The sequence below is a fragment of the Phyllobates terribilis genome, unplaced genomic scaffold (genome assembly GCF_046119375.1).
Source record: "Phyllobates terribilis strain yellow unplaced genomic scaffold, ASM4611937v1 Scaffold_8__6_contigs__length_399053987, whole genome shotgun sequence".
Classification (NCBI taxonomy): Eukaryota; Metazoa; Chordata; class Amphibia; order Anura; family Dendrobatidae; genus Phyllobates; species Phyllobates terribilis.
The window spans coordinates 386,599,481-386,615,867 of record NW_027362768.1 but is presented as its reverse complement, the minus strand read 5'-3'; the positions used below and the strand labels follow the sequence as shown (position 1 = coordinate 386,615,867).

The 16,387-nt window shown below is 56.9% G+C and overlaps 1 protein-coding gene across 4 annotated transcripts in view; it reads right to left on the bottom strand.

Annotated features, from left to right (window-relative positions):
- Positions 1-16,284, bottom strand: part of HEMK1 (HemK methyltransferase 1, mitochondrial release factors N(5)-glutamine) — a 33,625-nt gene extending 17,341 nt beyond the window's left edge. Inside the window, exons 1-11 of one of the 4 annotated variants that reach the window (XM_073645139.1) lie at positions 15,846-16,284; positions 10,045-10,239; positions 9,439-9,530; positions 6,387-6,480; positions 5,991-6,119; positions 5,373-5,437; positions 5,252-5,301; positions 3,361-3,466; positions 3,178-3,273; positions 2,974-3,087; positions 2,472-2,546 (exon numbers count right to left, since the gene is read on the bottom strand). In XM_073645139.1, coding sequence (XP_073501240.1) covers positions 2,504-2,546; positions 2,974-3,087; positions 3,178-3,273; positions 3,361-3,466; positions 5,252-5,301; positions 5,373-5,437; positions 5,991-6,119; positions 6,387-6,480; positions 9,439-9,530; positions 10,045-10,236 — 981 coding nt within the window. In that variant the 5' untranslated portion in view covers positions 10,237-10,239; positions 15,846-16,284 and the 3' untranslated portion in view covers positions 2,472-2,503. The remainder of the gene's footprint in view (positions 1-2,471; positions 2,547-2,973; positions 3,088-3,177; positions 3,274-3,360; positions 3,467-5,251; positions 5,302-5,372; positions 5,438-5,990; positions 6,120-6,386; positions 6,481-9,438; positions 9,531-10,044; positions 10,240-15,845) is intronic. The other 3 variants (XM_073645140.1, XM_073645138.1, XM_073645141.1) reach the window with 3 other exon arrangements.
- Between the last annotated feature and the right edge of the window lie 103 nt (positions 16,285-16,387).

Sequence of the window (16,387 nt, the reverse complement as noted above, 5' to 3'; positions counted from 1 at the left end):
TGTGGGGCCGCAGGATTAGATGGACACAGAGGAGGAGAGAAAACTACGGGGCCGCAGGATTAGATGGACGCAGAGGAGCAGAGAAAACTGTGGGGCCGCAGGATTAGATGGACACAGAGGAGAGAAAACTACGGGGCCGCAGGATTAGATGGACGCAGAGGAGGACAGAAAACTGTGGGGCCGCAGGATTAGATGGACACAGAGGAGGAGAGAAAACTGTGGGGCCGCAGGATTAGATGGACACAGAGGAGGAGAGAAAACTGTGGGGCCGCAGGATTAGATGGACACAGAGGAGGAGAGAAAACTACAGGGCTGCGGGGAAGATGGACGCAAAGGAGGAGGAGGAGAGAAAACTACGGGGCCGCAGAGAAGACAGACACAGAGGGGGAGAGAAAACTACGGGGCCGCAGGATTAGATGGACACAGAGGAGGAGAGAAAACTACGGGGCCGCAGGATTAGATGGACACAGAGGAGAGAAAACTACGGGGCCGCAGGATTAGATGGACACAGAGGAGGAGAGAAAACTACGGGGCCGTGGGGAAGACGGACACAGAGGAGGAGAGAAGTCTACAGGGCCGTGGGGAAGACGGACACAGAGGAGAGAAAACTACGGGGCCGCAGGATTAGATGGACACAGAGGAGGACAGAAAACTGTGGGGCCGCAGAATTAGATGGACGCAGAGGAGGAGAGAAAACTGTGGGGCCGCAGAATTAGATGGACGCAGAGGAGGAGAGAAAACTACGGGGCCGCAGGATTAGATGGACACAGAGGAGGACAGAAAACTGTGGGGCCGCAGGATTAGATGGACACAGAGGAGAGAAAACTACGGGGCCGCAGGATTAGATGGACGCAGAGGAGGACAGAAAACTACGGGGCCGCAGGATTAGATGGACACAGAGGAGGAGAGAAAACTACGGGGCCGTGGGGAAGACGGACACAGAGGAGAGAAGTCTACAGGGCCGTGGGGAAGACACACACAGAGGAGAGAAAACTACGGGGCCGCAGGATTAGATGGACACAGAGGAGGACAGAAAACTGTGGGGCCGCAGGATTAGATGGACACAGAGGAGGAGAGAAAACTACGGGGCCGCAGGATTAGATGGACGCAGAGGAGGAGAGAAAACTGTGGGGCCGCAGGATTAGATGGACACAGAGGAGAGAAAACTACGGGGCCGCAGGATAAGATGGACGCAGAGGAGGAGAGAAAACTGTGGGGCCGCAGGATTAGATGGACACAGAGGAGGAGAGAAAACTGTGGGGCCACAGGATTAGATGGACACAGAGGAGGAGAGAAAACTGTGGGGCCGCAGGATTAGATGGACACAGAGGAGGAGAGAAAACTGTGGGGCCGCAGGATTAGATGGACACAGAGGAGGAGAGAAAACTACAGGGCTGCGGGGAAGATGGACGCAAAGGAGGAGATAAAACTACAGGGCTGCGGGGAAGATGGACGCAAAGGAGAAGGAGGAGAGAAAACTACGGGGCCGCAGGGAAGACAGACACAGAGGGGGAGAGAAAACTACGGGGCCGCAGGATTAGATGGACACAGAGGAGGAGAGAAAACTACGGGGCCGCAGGATTAGATGGACACAGAGGAGAGAAAACTACGGGGCCGCAGGATTAGATGGACACAGAGGAGGAGAGAAAACTACGGGGCCGTGGGGAAGACGGACACAGAGGAGGAGAGAAGTCTACAGGGCCGTGGGGAAGACGGACACAGAGGAGAGAAAACTGTGGCGCCGCAGAATTAGATGGACGCAGAGGAGGACAGAAAACTGTGGGGCCGCAGGATTAGATGGACGCAGAGGAGGACAGAAAACTGTGGGCCGCAGGATTAGATGGACACAGAGGAGGACAGAAAACTGTGGGGCTGCAGGATTAGATGGACGCAGAGGAGGGAGAAAACTACGGGGCCGCAGGATTAGATGGACACAGAGGAGGATAGAAAACTGCAGGGCCACAATTCACTGATCAGACCACACACCTCATACTACAGCACCAGCTCCTCAGCCATCACTGCTGACATCCTGCCTGTATACATGTGTGAGAGGTTGTCAGCTCTGCCCCCTTGTGCTGGGTCTGATCAGTCATAATATACCTAATAAGAAATGATTAACTATATCAGCGTCGTTGATGCTCAGTGTACATCAGGCGGACTGACTGCTGCGTCTTCTGATTTCTGGAATCCTGGGGTGATGATGTAGAGGGGGCTTCATCTATATCTGGGCAACACATGCTCCAGACATATTTCATGTTTCTTCCCATGATGCATCACTATCAGTAAAGCATTCTCATTTCCTGGAGCTGAGATACACCAGTATGGAGGGATAGGTACCTCACTAGTGACTTGTCCCGGTGTCAGTGCACATGACTGAGATACACCAGTATGGAGGGATAGGTACCTCACTAGTGACTTGTCCCGGTGTCAGTGCACATGGCTGAGATACACCAGTATGGAGGGATAGGTACCTCACTAGTGACTTGTCCCGGTTTCTGCGGTGTCAGTGCGCGGAGCTTTGTCTACGTAGATGGATGAAGCGAGGCCTGAGGATGGAAAAGAACAGATGTCAGACATGGCGGCCGGACAGGAACAATGAGATGTATAAGTGTGGATAGACGCTGTATGTTACACAGGTGGGCACTGTGGGGGGCTGCCCTCCGCCCGCAGGGCTCACCCTGCCCCTCGCCATTCCAGCAGGTTGTCATTGGAGTCCCTTATAACAAGGCAGGTGACCCCATGACCACACAGTGGAGGGCAGCCTGAGGACAAGTGGTCCCCGTCTTATGTGCGCCTTATTTTGGGGGGTAATAGAGTTACAAAGTGCTACAAGTGACCTGTGAATGATTAGTGCACGGCGGGTTATTGGCAAACCTGGCGCAATATGGGGCACATTATGGGGCACAGTGACGGGTCTGCACACACAGCCGCCGCCACCTCACATGCAGCAATACCTCCTTCCCTGACACTTACTTGCCGCAGAAATCCAGCACTGTCTTCAGGAGCTGGAGTCGCCCGTCTGGGTGGTCTTCCAGCCATTTTTTCACCATCTCAGGATGCCGAGGATCCCCCTCCAGAAAAACATCCCTGGAAAATGAAGGAACAGACGACATTGGAGACCCTGAACATCCCAATCTCCCCCCCATAAACTGCAGAAGTCGCTATAAGGTCACTTACCCCCCGTCCTTTAGAAGGAGCGGTGCAAGACGTAGGATCCCCTTCATCACATCCATCCCATCGAGACCCCCGTGCAATGCCGAGTGGTCTTCATATCTAGAGACGTGGTACAGGCTGGAATAGCTCAGGCTAATAATAGGGGGTACGGATAGACCCCCCCCCCCGACCCCATACAGCACCCACCTGAGGATCTCCGGCTCCAGCTGACTCATGTCCTCTGTGCATATATAGGGCGGGTTACTGACCACCGCAGACACGGCCCCCAGATCCAGAAGTCGCTCTATGGGATCTGCGTTGTGAGAGAAGAGGTCAGCACCACACGGCATACAATCCCTGTGGCACTACAACTCTCAGCATGCTGGGAGGACGCAAGCTGCAGACCAACACACCGCATACAATCCCTGTGGCACTACAACTCTCAGCATGCTGGGAGGACGCAAGCTGCAGACCAAAACACTGCATACAATCCCTGTGACACTACAACTCTCAGCATGCTGGGAGGACGAACACTGCAGACCAATACACCGCATACAATCCCTGTGACACTACAACTCTCAGCATGCTGGGAGGACGCAAGCTGCAGACCAACACACCGCATACAATCCCTGTGACACTACAACTCTCAGCATGCTGGGAGGACGCAAGCTGCAGACCAAAACACTGCATACAATCCCTGTGACACTACAACTCTCAGTATGCTGGGAGGACGCACGCTGCAGACCAACACACCGCATACAATCCCTGTGACACTACAACTCTCAGCATGCTGGGAGGACGAACACTGCAGACCAATACACCGCATACAATCCCTGTGACACTACAACTCTCAGCATGCTGGGAGGACGCAAGCTGCAGACCAACACACCGCATACAATCCCTGTGACACTACAACTCTCAGCATGCTGGGAGGACGCAAGCTGCAGACCAACACACCGCATACAATCCCTGTGACACTACAACTCTCAGCATGCTGGGAGGACGCAAGCTGCAGACCAAAACACTGCATACAATCCCTGTGACACTACAACTCTCAGCATGCTGGGAGGACGCAAGCTGCAGACCAAAACACTGCATACAATCCCTGTGACACTACAACTCTCAGCATGCTGGGAGGACGCACGCTGCAGATTAACACACCGCATACAATCCCTGTTGCACTACAACTCTCAGCATGCTGGGAGGATGCACGCTGCAGATTAACACACCGCATACAATCCCTGTGACACTACAACTCTCAGCATGCTGGGAGGACGAACACTGCAGACCAACACACCGCATACAATCCCTGTGACACTACAACTCTCAGCATGCTGGGAGGACGCACGCTGCAGATTAACACACCGCATACAATCCCTGTTGCACTACAACTCTCAGCATGCTGGGAGGACGCAAGCTGCAGACCAACACACCGCATACAATCCCTGTGACACTACAACTCTCAGCATGCTGGGAGGACGCAAGCTGCAGACCAACACACCGCATACAATCCCTGTGACACTACAACTCTCAGCATGCTGGGAGGACGCAAGCTGCAGACCAAAACACTGCATACAATCCCTGTGACACTACAACTCTCAGCATGCTGGGAGGACGCACGCTGCAGATTAACACACCGCATACAATCCCTGTGACACTACAACTCTCAGCATGCTGGGAGGACGCACGCTGCAGATTAACACACCGCATACAATCCCTGTTGCACTACAACTCTCAGCATGCTGGGAGGACGCACGCTGCAGATTAACACACCGCATACAATCCCTGTGACACTACAACTCTCAGCATGCTGGGAGGACGCACGCTGCAGACCAACACACCGCATACAATCCCTGTGACACTACAACTCTCAGCATGCTGGGAGGACACAAGCTGCAGACCAACACACCGCATACAATCCCTGTGACACTACAACTCTCAGCATGCTGGGAGGACACACTGCCTCATAAAATGTCAATTCTACAATGAAAACCATGATGGAAGTTATCCCCCAAGAAAGTGTTTCTCAGGGCCCTAAAAAGAAGTACTGGGACAATCATCAGAGGAGACGCCGCGCTGCGGAGCGTCCACTTCTCACCGGTCAGTACGTCGTGCTGCAGGAGGTCAAGTCTGTGCTGGAGGCCGAGCCTGGAGGAAGGAGGCACAGAGTCAGGAGCTGCAGCGGAGCTCGGCTATTCGGTCCTCGTTCAGGGACCTACCTCTCGGCGTTATCCCGGGTCAGACGCACAGCGGCCTCCGACTTATCTACAGCAATGACGCGCACCTAAGAGACACGAGGAGGCAGAGGGTAAATCCGGGGAGCGGAGGAGGGACAGAGAGCGCCGGCGTCATGGCGGAGGCTCCGCTCATCACAGGATACAGCGGAGGAGGGACAGAGAGCGCCGGCGTCATGGCGGAGGCTCCGCTCATCACAGGATACAACGGAGGAGGGATAGAGAGCGCAGGCGTCATGTGTGAGGCTCCGCTCATCACAGGATACAGCGGAGGAGGGATAGAGCGCCGGCGTCATGGCGGAGGCTCCGCTCATCACAGGATACAGCGGAGGAGGGATAGAGCGCCGGCGTCATGGCGGAGGCTCCGCTCATCACAGGATACAGCGGAGGAGGGACAGAGAGCGCCGGCGTCATGGCGGAGGCTCCGCTCATCACAGGATACAGCGGAGGAGGGATAGAGTGCCGGCGTCATGGCGGAGGCTCCGCTCATCACAGGATACAGCGGAGGAGGGACAGAGAGCGCCGGCGTCATGGCGGAGGCTCCGCTCATCACAGGATACAGCGGAGGAGGGATAGAGTGCCGGCGTCATGGCGGACGCCCACCTTTACCTGCGGGATCCTCCGGAGTAACGCCAAGGACACGGCTCCTGATCCACAGCCGACCTCTAGGACGGAGGCCCCAGCAGAATGGTGCAGCTCCGCGCAGGCGGCCACCACCAGCCCCACGAGCTCCTGCATCAGAGAAACAACATCACTACAGCAGCCATACTGGACAGGCGACCGGCGGCTTCTCTCCAGACTCCTCCCTCTTATTGAGGCCCCTCTCTCTTGGAGAGGTGGACCTCCGAAATGGAGCAGAGCTGCAGTGTAAAGTATGAAAGGGAGGAGCAGGAAACAGAGTCTCTAATGACGCGGGCGGTAGACTTCAGACTCCAGCTGTAGCAGTGACGCAATGCAGCAGACGAGGCAGCAAAGAAACCCCTCGCATTCCTCTCTTACCTCCGTCTCCGGCCGCGGGATCAGCACCGGGGGTCTCATTTCTAACGTCAGATCCAGGAAGTCCCATTCTCCAATTATATACTGGACGGGAACCCTGGGGGCGAGAAAAGCGTGAAGAGTCCGGGCTCTGCCCAAATGTCAGCTACAGAGACGAGGAGGGGACGGGAGCCACAGAGACAAGGGGGGGGGCAGGGGAACGGAAGCCACAGAGACGAGAGGGGGGGGGGGAGCCACAGAGACGAGAGGGAGGGGGGACGGGAGCCACAGAGACGAGGGGGGGGGGGGGACGGGAGCCACAGAGACGAGAGGGGGGGGGGGGAGCCACAGAGACAAGGGGGGGGGCAGGGGAACGGGAGCCACAGAGACGAGAGGGAGGGGGGACGGGAGCCACAGAGACGAGAGGGGGGGGGGACGGGAGCCACAGAGACGAGAGGGGGGGGGGGGACGGGAGCCACAGAGACGAGAGGGAGGGGGGACGGGAGCCACAGAGACGAGAGGGGGGGGGGGGGACGGGAGCCACAGAGACGAGAGGGGGGGGGGGACGGGAGCCACAGAGACGAGAGGGGGGACGGACGGGAGCCACAGAGACGAGAGGGGGGACGGACGGGAGCCACAGAGACGAGAGGGGGGACGGACGGGAGCCACAGAGACGAGAGGGGGGACGGACGGGAGCCACAGAGACGAGAGGGGGGACGGACGGGAGCCACAGAGACGAGAGGGGGGACGGACGGGAGCCACAGAGACGAGAGGGGGGACGGACGGGAGCCACAGAGACGAGAGGGGGGACGGACGGGAGCCACAGAGACGAGAGGGGGGACGGACGGGAGCCACAGAGACGAGAGGGGGGACGGACGGGAGCCACAGAGACGAGAGGGGGGACGGACGGGAGCCACAGAGACGAGAGGGGGGACGGACGGGAGCCACAGAGACGAGAGGGGGGACGGACGGGAGCCACAGAGACGAGAGGGGGGACGGACGGGAGCCACAGAGACGAGAGGGGGGACGGACGGGAGCCACAGAGACGAGAGGGGGGACGGACGGGAGCCACAGAGACGAGAGGGGGGACGGACGGGAGCCACAGAGACGAGAGGGGGGACGGACGGGAGCCACAGAGACGAGAGGGGGGACGGACGGGAGCCACAGAGACGAGAGGGGGGACGGACGGGAGCCACAGAGACGAGAGGGGGGACGGACGGGAGCCACAGAGACGAGAGGGGGGACGGACGGGAGCCACAGAGACGAGAGGGGGGACGGACGGGAGCCACAGAGACGAGAGGGGGGACGGACGGGAGCCACAGAGACGAGAGGGGGGACGGACGGGAGCCACAGAGACGAGAGGGGGGACGGACGGGAGCCACAGAGACGAGAGGGGGGACGGACGGGAGCCACAGAGACGAGAGGGGGGACGGACGGGAGCCACAGAGACGAGAGGGGGGACGGACGGGAGCCACAGAGACGAGAGGGGGGACGGACGGGAGCCACAGAGACGAGAGGGGGGACGGACGGGAGCCACAGAGACGAGAGGGGGGACGGACGGGAGCCACAGAGACGAGAGGGGGGGGAACGGGAGCCACAGAGACGAGAGGGGGGGGGAACGGGAGTCACAGAGACGAGAGGGGGGGGGGAACGGGAGTCACAGAGACGAGAGGGGGGGGGAACGGGAGTCACAGAGACGAGAGGGGGGGGGAACGGGAGTCACAGAGACGAGAGGGGGGGGGAACGGGAGTCACAGAGACGAGAGGGGGGGGGAACGGGAGTCACAGAGACGAGAGGGAGGGGACGGGAGTCACAGAGACGAGAGGGGGGGGGAACGGGAGTCACAGAGATGAGAGGGGGGGGAACGGGAGTCACAGAGACGAGAGGGGGGGGGAACGGGAGCCACAGAGACGAGGGGGGGGGGGAACGGGAGCCACAGAGACGAGGGGGGGGGGAACGGGAGCCACAGAGACGAGGGGGGGACGGGAGCCACAGAGACGAGGGGGGGGGCGGGAGCCACAGAGACGAGGGGGGGGGCGGACGGGAGCCACAGAGACGAGGGGGGGGGCGGACGGGAGCCACAGAGACGAGGGGGGGTCGGACGGGAGCCACAGAGACGAGGGGGGGGGGGCGGACGGGAGCCACAGAGACGAGGGGGGGGGGGGCGGACGGGAGCCACAGAGACGAGGGGGGGGCGGACGGGAGCCACAGAGACGAGGGGGGGGACGGACGGGAGCCACAGAGACGAGGGGACGGGAGCCACAGAGACGAGGGGACGGGAGCCACAGAGACGAGGGGGGGTGGGGGGGGCCACAAAGACAAGGGGGAGGGACAGGAGCCACAGAGATGAGAGGGGGGGAAAGGAGGCCGAGCCCTAAAGCAGCAGAAACCAGTGTGAGAAGCGACCCCCGCACATCTATACAGCTGTGTGTACTACAGTGTACCTGTGGGATCAACACGCTCCACTCTGCACGCGCGGAGGCGTCGCGCCCCTCACACTCTGCACGCGCGGAGGCGTCGCGCCCCTCACACTCTGCACGCGCGGAGGCGTCGCGCCCCTCACACGGGTCCATTGTTCCGGGACGTTGTGATTCATCTGTTACTTAACCACAATATATAATAAATGTACGAGGCCCAGAGGAATTCTACAGACGCTGCACAGTCACCTTTACATAACCCCAATCTGCACTACAGCTCTTCCCTTGTACTTCAGCCACATCCAGAGCTGCATTCATAGTTCTGCCGGATGTGGCGCGGAATCCTATAATCTCTCACTTTAGTGCAGTGCATTGTGGGAAATATATTTTTTTCTATACACTGCAGAATAAAGCTGGTTGGAATCTGCTCATGTGTCGCTGCAATGCACGCTCTGTGCAGACACTGAACCAGCAGGGACATGGGACGTCCTGTAACCTGGAAAGAGATGAGAAGCCAGAAGAACTATGAATGAAGCTCTGGATGAGACTTGTGATCAGGACAACCGAGTATAAGAGGAATGAAGGATTTTTAATACTGAGACTCACAAATAAAAGTGATGAAAGCGTAACATCAAGAGTGTGCCGTGGAGCGCACTCACCTCTTCAGACGTTCCTGCGCCATTTTCTCTATGAACACCAACTGATCCGCAGATACAGGAGAACGAACCGCGCAGGATCCGACACTGTGCATCTGACAGAGAGAAAAGGGATCCATCAGGATGGGAGCACTACCCCCCCGTCCCCTTCCTCCAGACAACCCCATCCCCTTCCTCCAGACCCCCCCTCAGTCACGTCCTCGAGAGCCCTCCCGCCCCGTCCTCCAGGCCCCCCTCTGTCCTTGTCCTCCAGGCCCCCTCTGTCCTCGTCCTCCAGGCCCCCTCTGTCCTCGTCCTCCAGGCCCCCTCTGTCCTCGTCTTCTTCCAGGCCCCCTCTGTCCTCGTCTTCTTCCAGACCCCCTCTGTCCTCGTCTTCTTCCAGACCCCCTCTGTCCTCGTCTTCTTCCAGACCCCCTCTGTCCTCGTCTTCTTCCAGACCCCCTCTGTCCTCGTCTTCTTCCAGACCCCCTCTGTCCTCGTCCTCCAGGCCCCCTCTGTCCTCGTCCTCCAGGCCCCCTCTGTCCTCGTCTTCCAGACCCCCTCTGTCACGTCCTCCAGACCCCTTTCACCATCAAGACTTCTCTTCTGCCCTCAGGATTCTGCACTCACCGTCTTTGCTCCCAGGGCATGAGCTATTAGTATTTGGCTGGAGTCCTCCGGTTCAGGGATCCCATGTTCACGGAAGACTTTCTCCCAGTATGAGGCCAGCATACCCGGTGTCATTCCTGTTGCTCCCATCCTACGGCATGGTACTGGTATGTGGGCAACTTTGGCAAGAAACTTGCGCAATAAAAGTTGCATGACCTGCAGGAGAGAGAGAACTACTCTGTGAAGATCCGACATAGATCGCCTTATAATCACCAGATCTGCACCCCGGTGCTCGTCCGCCGCTGCCAACCACTCACACATAACGCCCTCAGCACCTTCTCTGCTCTGTCTGCCCCATGGTCAACACCTGAGTGTCACACAGAATGCATCACTAGAAGTACATCCTGATTCATGAACAGAATGTCAGCACAACAGTGACTACTGACACACAGCAGAGAGGCAGCAATGAGCAGGACGGGCATGTGCCTCTAAGGCCACGGCCCCACTATCAGTATTCAGTCAGTATTTTTTCTCAGGAGTGGGAGCCAAAACCAGGAGGGGGTGATAAATGCAGAATCGGTGACTTGTTTCTATTAGACCTTTTCTCTGATTGTTCCTCATACTGACCGAATACAGACAGTGGCGCCCAAGTGTCAATGTACAGTACAGACCAAAAGTTTGGACACACCTTCTCATTTAAAGATTTTCCTGTATTTTCATGACTATGGAAATTGTACATTCACACTGAAGGCATCAAAACTATGAATTACCACATGTGGAATTATATACTTAACAAAAAAGTGTGAAACAACTGAAAATATGTCTTATATTCTCGGGTCTTCACAGTAGCCACCTTTTGCTTTGATGACTGCTTTGCACACTCTTGGCATTCTCTTGATGAGCTTCAAGAGGTAGTCACCAGAAATGGGCTTCACTTCACAGGTGTGCCCTGTCAGGATTAATAAGTGGGATTTCTTGCCTTATAAATGGGGTTGGGACCATCAGTTTTATTGTGCAGAAGTCTGGTGGATACACAGCTGATAGTCCTACTGAATAGACTGTTAGAATTTGTATTATGGCAAGAAAAAAGCAGCTAAGTAAAGAAAAACGAGTGGCCATCATTACTTTAAGAAATGAAGGTCAGTCAGTCTGAAAAATTGGGCAAACTTTGAAAATGTCCCCAAGTGCAGTTGCAAAAACCATCAAGCGCTACAAAGAAACTGGCTCACATGAGGAGCGCCCCAGGAAAGGAAGACCAAGAGTCACCTCTGCTTCTGAGGATAAGTTTATCAGAGTCACCAGCCTCAGAAATCGCAGGTTAACAGCAGCTCAGATTAGAGACCAGGTCAATGCCACACAGAGTTCTAGCAGCAGACACATCTCTACAACAACTGTTAAGAGGAGACTTTGTGCAGCAGGCCTTCATGGTAAAATAGCTGCTAGGAAACCACTGCTAAGGACCGGCAACAAGCAGAAGAGACTTGTTTGGGCTAAAGAACACAAGGAATGGACATTAGACCAGTGGAAATCTGTGCTTTGGTCTGATGAGTCCAAATTTGAGATCTTTGGTTCCAACCACCGTGTCTTTGTGCGACGCAGAAAAGGTGAACGGATGGACTCTACATGCCTGGTTCCCACCGTGAAGCATGGAGGAGGAGGTGTGATGGTGTGGGGGGGCTTTGCTGGTGACACTGTTGGGGATTTATTCAAAATTGAAGGCATACTGAACCAGCATGGCTACCACAGCATCTTGCAGCGGCATGCTATTCCATCCGGTTTGCGTTTAGTTGGACCATCATTTATTTTTCAACAGGACAATGACCCCAAACACCTCCAGGCTGTGTAAGGGCTATTTGACCAAGAAGGAGAGTGATGGGGGGCTACGCCAGATGACCTGGCCTCCACAGTCACCAGACCTGAACCCAATCGAGATGGTTTGGGGTGAGCTGGACCGCAGAGTGAAGGCAAAAGGGCCAACAAGTGCTAAGCATCTCTGGGAACTCCTTCAAGATTGTTGGAAGACCATTTCTGGTGACTACCTCTTGAAGCTCATCAAGAGAATGCCAAGAGTGTGCAAAGCAGTCATCAAAGCAAAAGGTGGCTACTTTGAAGACCCTAGAATATAAGACATATTTTCAGTTGTTTCACACTTTTTTGTTAAGTATATAATTCCACATGTGGTAATTCATAGTTTTGATGCCTTCAGTGTGAATGGACAATTTTCATAGTCATGAAAATACAGAAAAATCTTTAAATGAGAAGGTGTGTCCAAACTTTTGGTCTGTACTGTATAAGCCATTCAGGATGTGTGGAAAGCTGGGTGACACGAAAGCTATAATGGGAGTCATTGGCACCGACACATTCAGGAGTTATTTATTATAATGATACAGAGAACATCAGAGGAAGTTACAATCGGCGGAGGAGGCAGCGCATACGTCTACATCAGTTCCAGGAATCCAGGGCTCGATCCTCCTCAGATCACTGGAAATCTGCTCCAGGATTGTCCAAAACGCACCCTCGAGTCACACTGAGGAATCAGAAGAACACAAGCTCCGGTGGTGATAGCGTCATATGGCTTCTGGGCGCTATGTGGCGTTATTTCCCTCTACTGGGCAGTATTTTGTAAGTACATAGGGTAGGCACTTCTAGGCGCTCGCTGAGCTCGTTGGGTCTTCTGGAGCTCGCTGAGCTCGTTGGCTCCTCTGGGCGCTCGCTGAGCTCGCTGGCTCCTCTGACCGCTCGCTGAGCTCGCTGGCTCCTCTGACCGCTCGCTGAGCTCGCTGGCTCCTCTGACCGCTCGCTGAGCTCGCTGGCTCCTCTGACCGCTCGCTGAGCTCGCTGGCTCCTCTGACCGCTCGCTGAGCTCGCTGGCTCCTCTCGGCGCTCGCTGAGCTCGCTGGCTCCTCTCGGCGCTCGCTGAGCTCGCTGGCTCCTCTCGGCGCTCGCTGAGCTCGTTGGCTCCTCGGGGCGCTCGCTGAGCTCGTTGGCTCCTCGGGGCGCTCGCTGAGCTCGTTGGCTCCTCGGGGCGCTCGCTGAGCTCGTTGGCTCCTCGGGGCGCTCGCTGAGCTCGTTGGCTCCTCGGGGCGCTCGCTGAGCTCGTTGGCTCCTCGGGGCGCTCGCTGAGCTCGTTGGCTCCTCGGGGCGCTCGCTGAGCCCGTTGGGTCTTCGGGGCGCTCGCTGAGCCCGTTGGGTCTTCGGGGCGCTCGCTGAGCCCGTTGGGTCTTCGGGGCGCTCGCTGAGCCCGTTGGGTCTTCGGGGCGCTCGCTGAGCCCGCTCGCTGAGCTCGTTGGCTCCTCTGGGCGCTCGCTGAGCTCGTTGGGTCTTCTGGGAGCTCGCTGGGACTTCTGGGTGCTCACTGAGCTCGTTGGGTCTTCAGGGCGCTCGCTGAGCTCGTTGGCTCCTCTCGGCGCTCGCTGAGCTCGTTGGCTCCTCGGGGCGCTCGCTGAGCTCGTTGGCTCCTCGGGGCGCTCGCTGAGCTCGTTGGCTCCTCGGGGCGCTCGCTGAGCTCGTTGGCTCCTCGGGGCGCTCGCTGAGCTCGTTGGCTCCTCGGGGCGCTCGCTGAGCCCGTTGGCTCCTCGGGGCGCTCGCTGAGCCCGTTGGGTCTTCGGGGCGCTCGCTGAGCCCGTTGGGTCTTCGGGGCGCTCGCTGAGCCCGTTGGGTCTTCGGGGCGCTCGCTGAGCCCGTTGGGTCTTCGGGGCGCTCGCTGAGCCCGTTGGGTCTTCGGGGCGCTCGCTGAGCCCGCTCGCTGAGCTCGTTGGCTCCTCTGGGCGCTCGCTGAGCTTGTTGGGTCTTCTGGGAGCTCGCTGAGCTTGTTGGGTCTTCTGGGAGCTCGCTGGGACTTCTAGGTGCTCACTGAGCTCGTTGGGTCTTCAGGGCGCTCGCTGAGCTCGTTGGCTCCTCTGGGCGCTCGCTGAGCTCGTTGGCTCCTCTGGGCGCTCGCTGAGCTCGTTGGCTCCTCTGGGCGCTCGCTGAGCTCGTTGGCTCCTCTGGGCGCTCGCTGAGCTCGTTGGCTCCTCTGGGCGCTCGCTGAGCTCGTTGGCTCCTCTGGGCGCTCGCTGAGCTCGTTGGCTCCTCTGGGCGCTCGCTGAGCTCGTTGGCTCCTCTGGGCGCTCGCTGAGCTCGTTGGGACTTCTGACTTCTGGGTGCTCACTGAGCTCGCCGGCTCCTCCGGCCGCTCCGTGGTGTTTCGATCATTTCTGCTTCTTAATAAACTTGTAAAAAGCAAAAAAGAAAAAGTGAATAAGGCTGTGTGCCCACTATGTGTTTTTCAAGCGTTTTTGCCGCGGAATTTCTGCAGTGAAAACGCTTAAAAAACACTTGGTAATACGTGCCCCATGGTCCCCAATGATAATCCGCATGTGCACATGCTGTGGAAATTTCTGCTGCGGATTATCATTGCGGAAAAATCCGCAGCATGTCCATTAATTTTGCGGACACGCAGCGTAATTGCCGCCATTGACTTGCATTGAAACACATAATATCCGTGTCACTGCATCTGTACACACGGATATTATGCGATTCTATGTGCGGATGGTACCCAGGTCTGGAGAAGAGGAGACTCTCATCCAGACCCGGGTACCACAGAACCTGTAAAAAAAAAGAATTTAAAATAAAAAATAAAGATTATACTCACCTTCTGATGTCCTCCCGGTGTTTTCTCCCCTCTGTCTGGTCTGCAAGGACCAGCCATGACGTCATTGAGTCATGTGACCTGACACATGACTCAATGACGTCACCGCAGGTCCTTCACAACAGCGCAACCCATACAGCAGACCAGACAGAGGGGAGAAAACACCGGGAGGACATCGGAAGGTGAGTATAATCTTTATTTTTTACCATTCTTATTCTTTTTTTTAACTATTGCTTGGTCACTCTATATATGCCGGTTGCATGGATTTATATAGTGTGACCAAGTTGTCAAGCACTTTCCAAGTGATGCTAAAATCACAACCCGCATGCGGAAATGCAAGTGAAAAACGCGTCACATCCGCATGTCCCTGGCAGGAAAACACATGTACAATCCGCACGTACAATCCGCACGCACAATCCACATGGACAATCCGCACGCACAATCCGCACGCACAATCCGCACGCACAATCCGCACGCACAATCCGCACGCACAATCCGCACGCACAATCCGCACGGACAATCCGCACGGACAATCCGCACGCACAATCCGCACGGACAATCCGCACGGACAATCCGCACGGACAATCCGCACGCACAATCCGCACGCACAATCCGCACGCACAATCCGCACGGACAATCCGCACGCACAATCCGCACGCACAATCCGCACGCACAATCCGCACGCACAATCCGCACGGACAATCCGCACGCACAATCCGCACGCATAATCCGCACGCACAATCCGCACGGACAATCCGCACGGACAATCCGCACGCACAATCCGCACGGACAATCCGCACGGACAATCCGCACGCACAATCCGCACGCACAATCCGCACGCACAATCCGCACGCACAATCCGCACGCACAATCCGCACGGACAATCCGCACGCACAATCCGCACGCACAATCCGCACGGACAATCCGCACGCACAATCCGCACGGACAATCCGCACGCACAATCCGCACGCACAATCCGCACGCACAATCCGCACGCACAATCCGCACGGACAATCCGCATGGACAATCCGCACGCACAATCCGCACGCACAATCCGCACGCACAATCCGCACGGACAATCCGCACGCACAATCCGCACGGACAATCCGCATGCGTTTTTCCTGCCAGGGAGAAGCGGAAAAAATCTGCAGCATTTCTGCATCGTGGGCACTTAGCCTAAGAAAATACGAACCGGCTCCAGCCTCGTCTCTCAATCGCTAAGGTGGAACTACAAGTCACAACATGTCCAGGAGGTGGCGAGGCATGCTTGGACTTGTGGTGCCCCAGGCTTCCATCACATGCTGACAACGGCAGTGGAGGCGCAGTCACCCCCCCGGGGCCGCGGTAATGGCTGGAGGCAGGGCTGAGCTATAACTGCACCGGGAACTTATCCTACCTGGCAGCTCAGGGGTTAACGGAGCACCCTGATATATATGGACATACGACTTCCGGTATCCTCCAGAAAACGAAGCCCCAGAACATTAGTGCCTATAGAATTCGCGTGTCTTTCCTTCGCATGAATATGGTTGTCCTTTTCTCAGTTTCCGTCTTCAGCCCCGTAGACATTTTGGAGAAGCCATCCCGGTAACCATGGTAGTATTTGTGTTCCTTCCCAGAATGCACAGCACAGTAGGCATGGCTGCGCCCTTAATAAAGATGGCGACGCCGTGCCACTTAGCTTTTGTTCTTTTCCGTCCAAGATGAGCGCATGCGTAGAGACACAACCACGTTTCT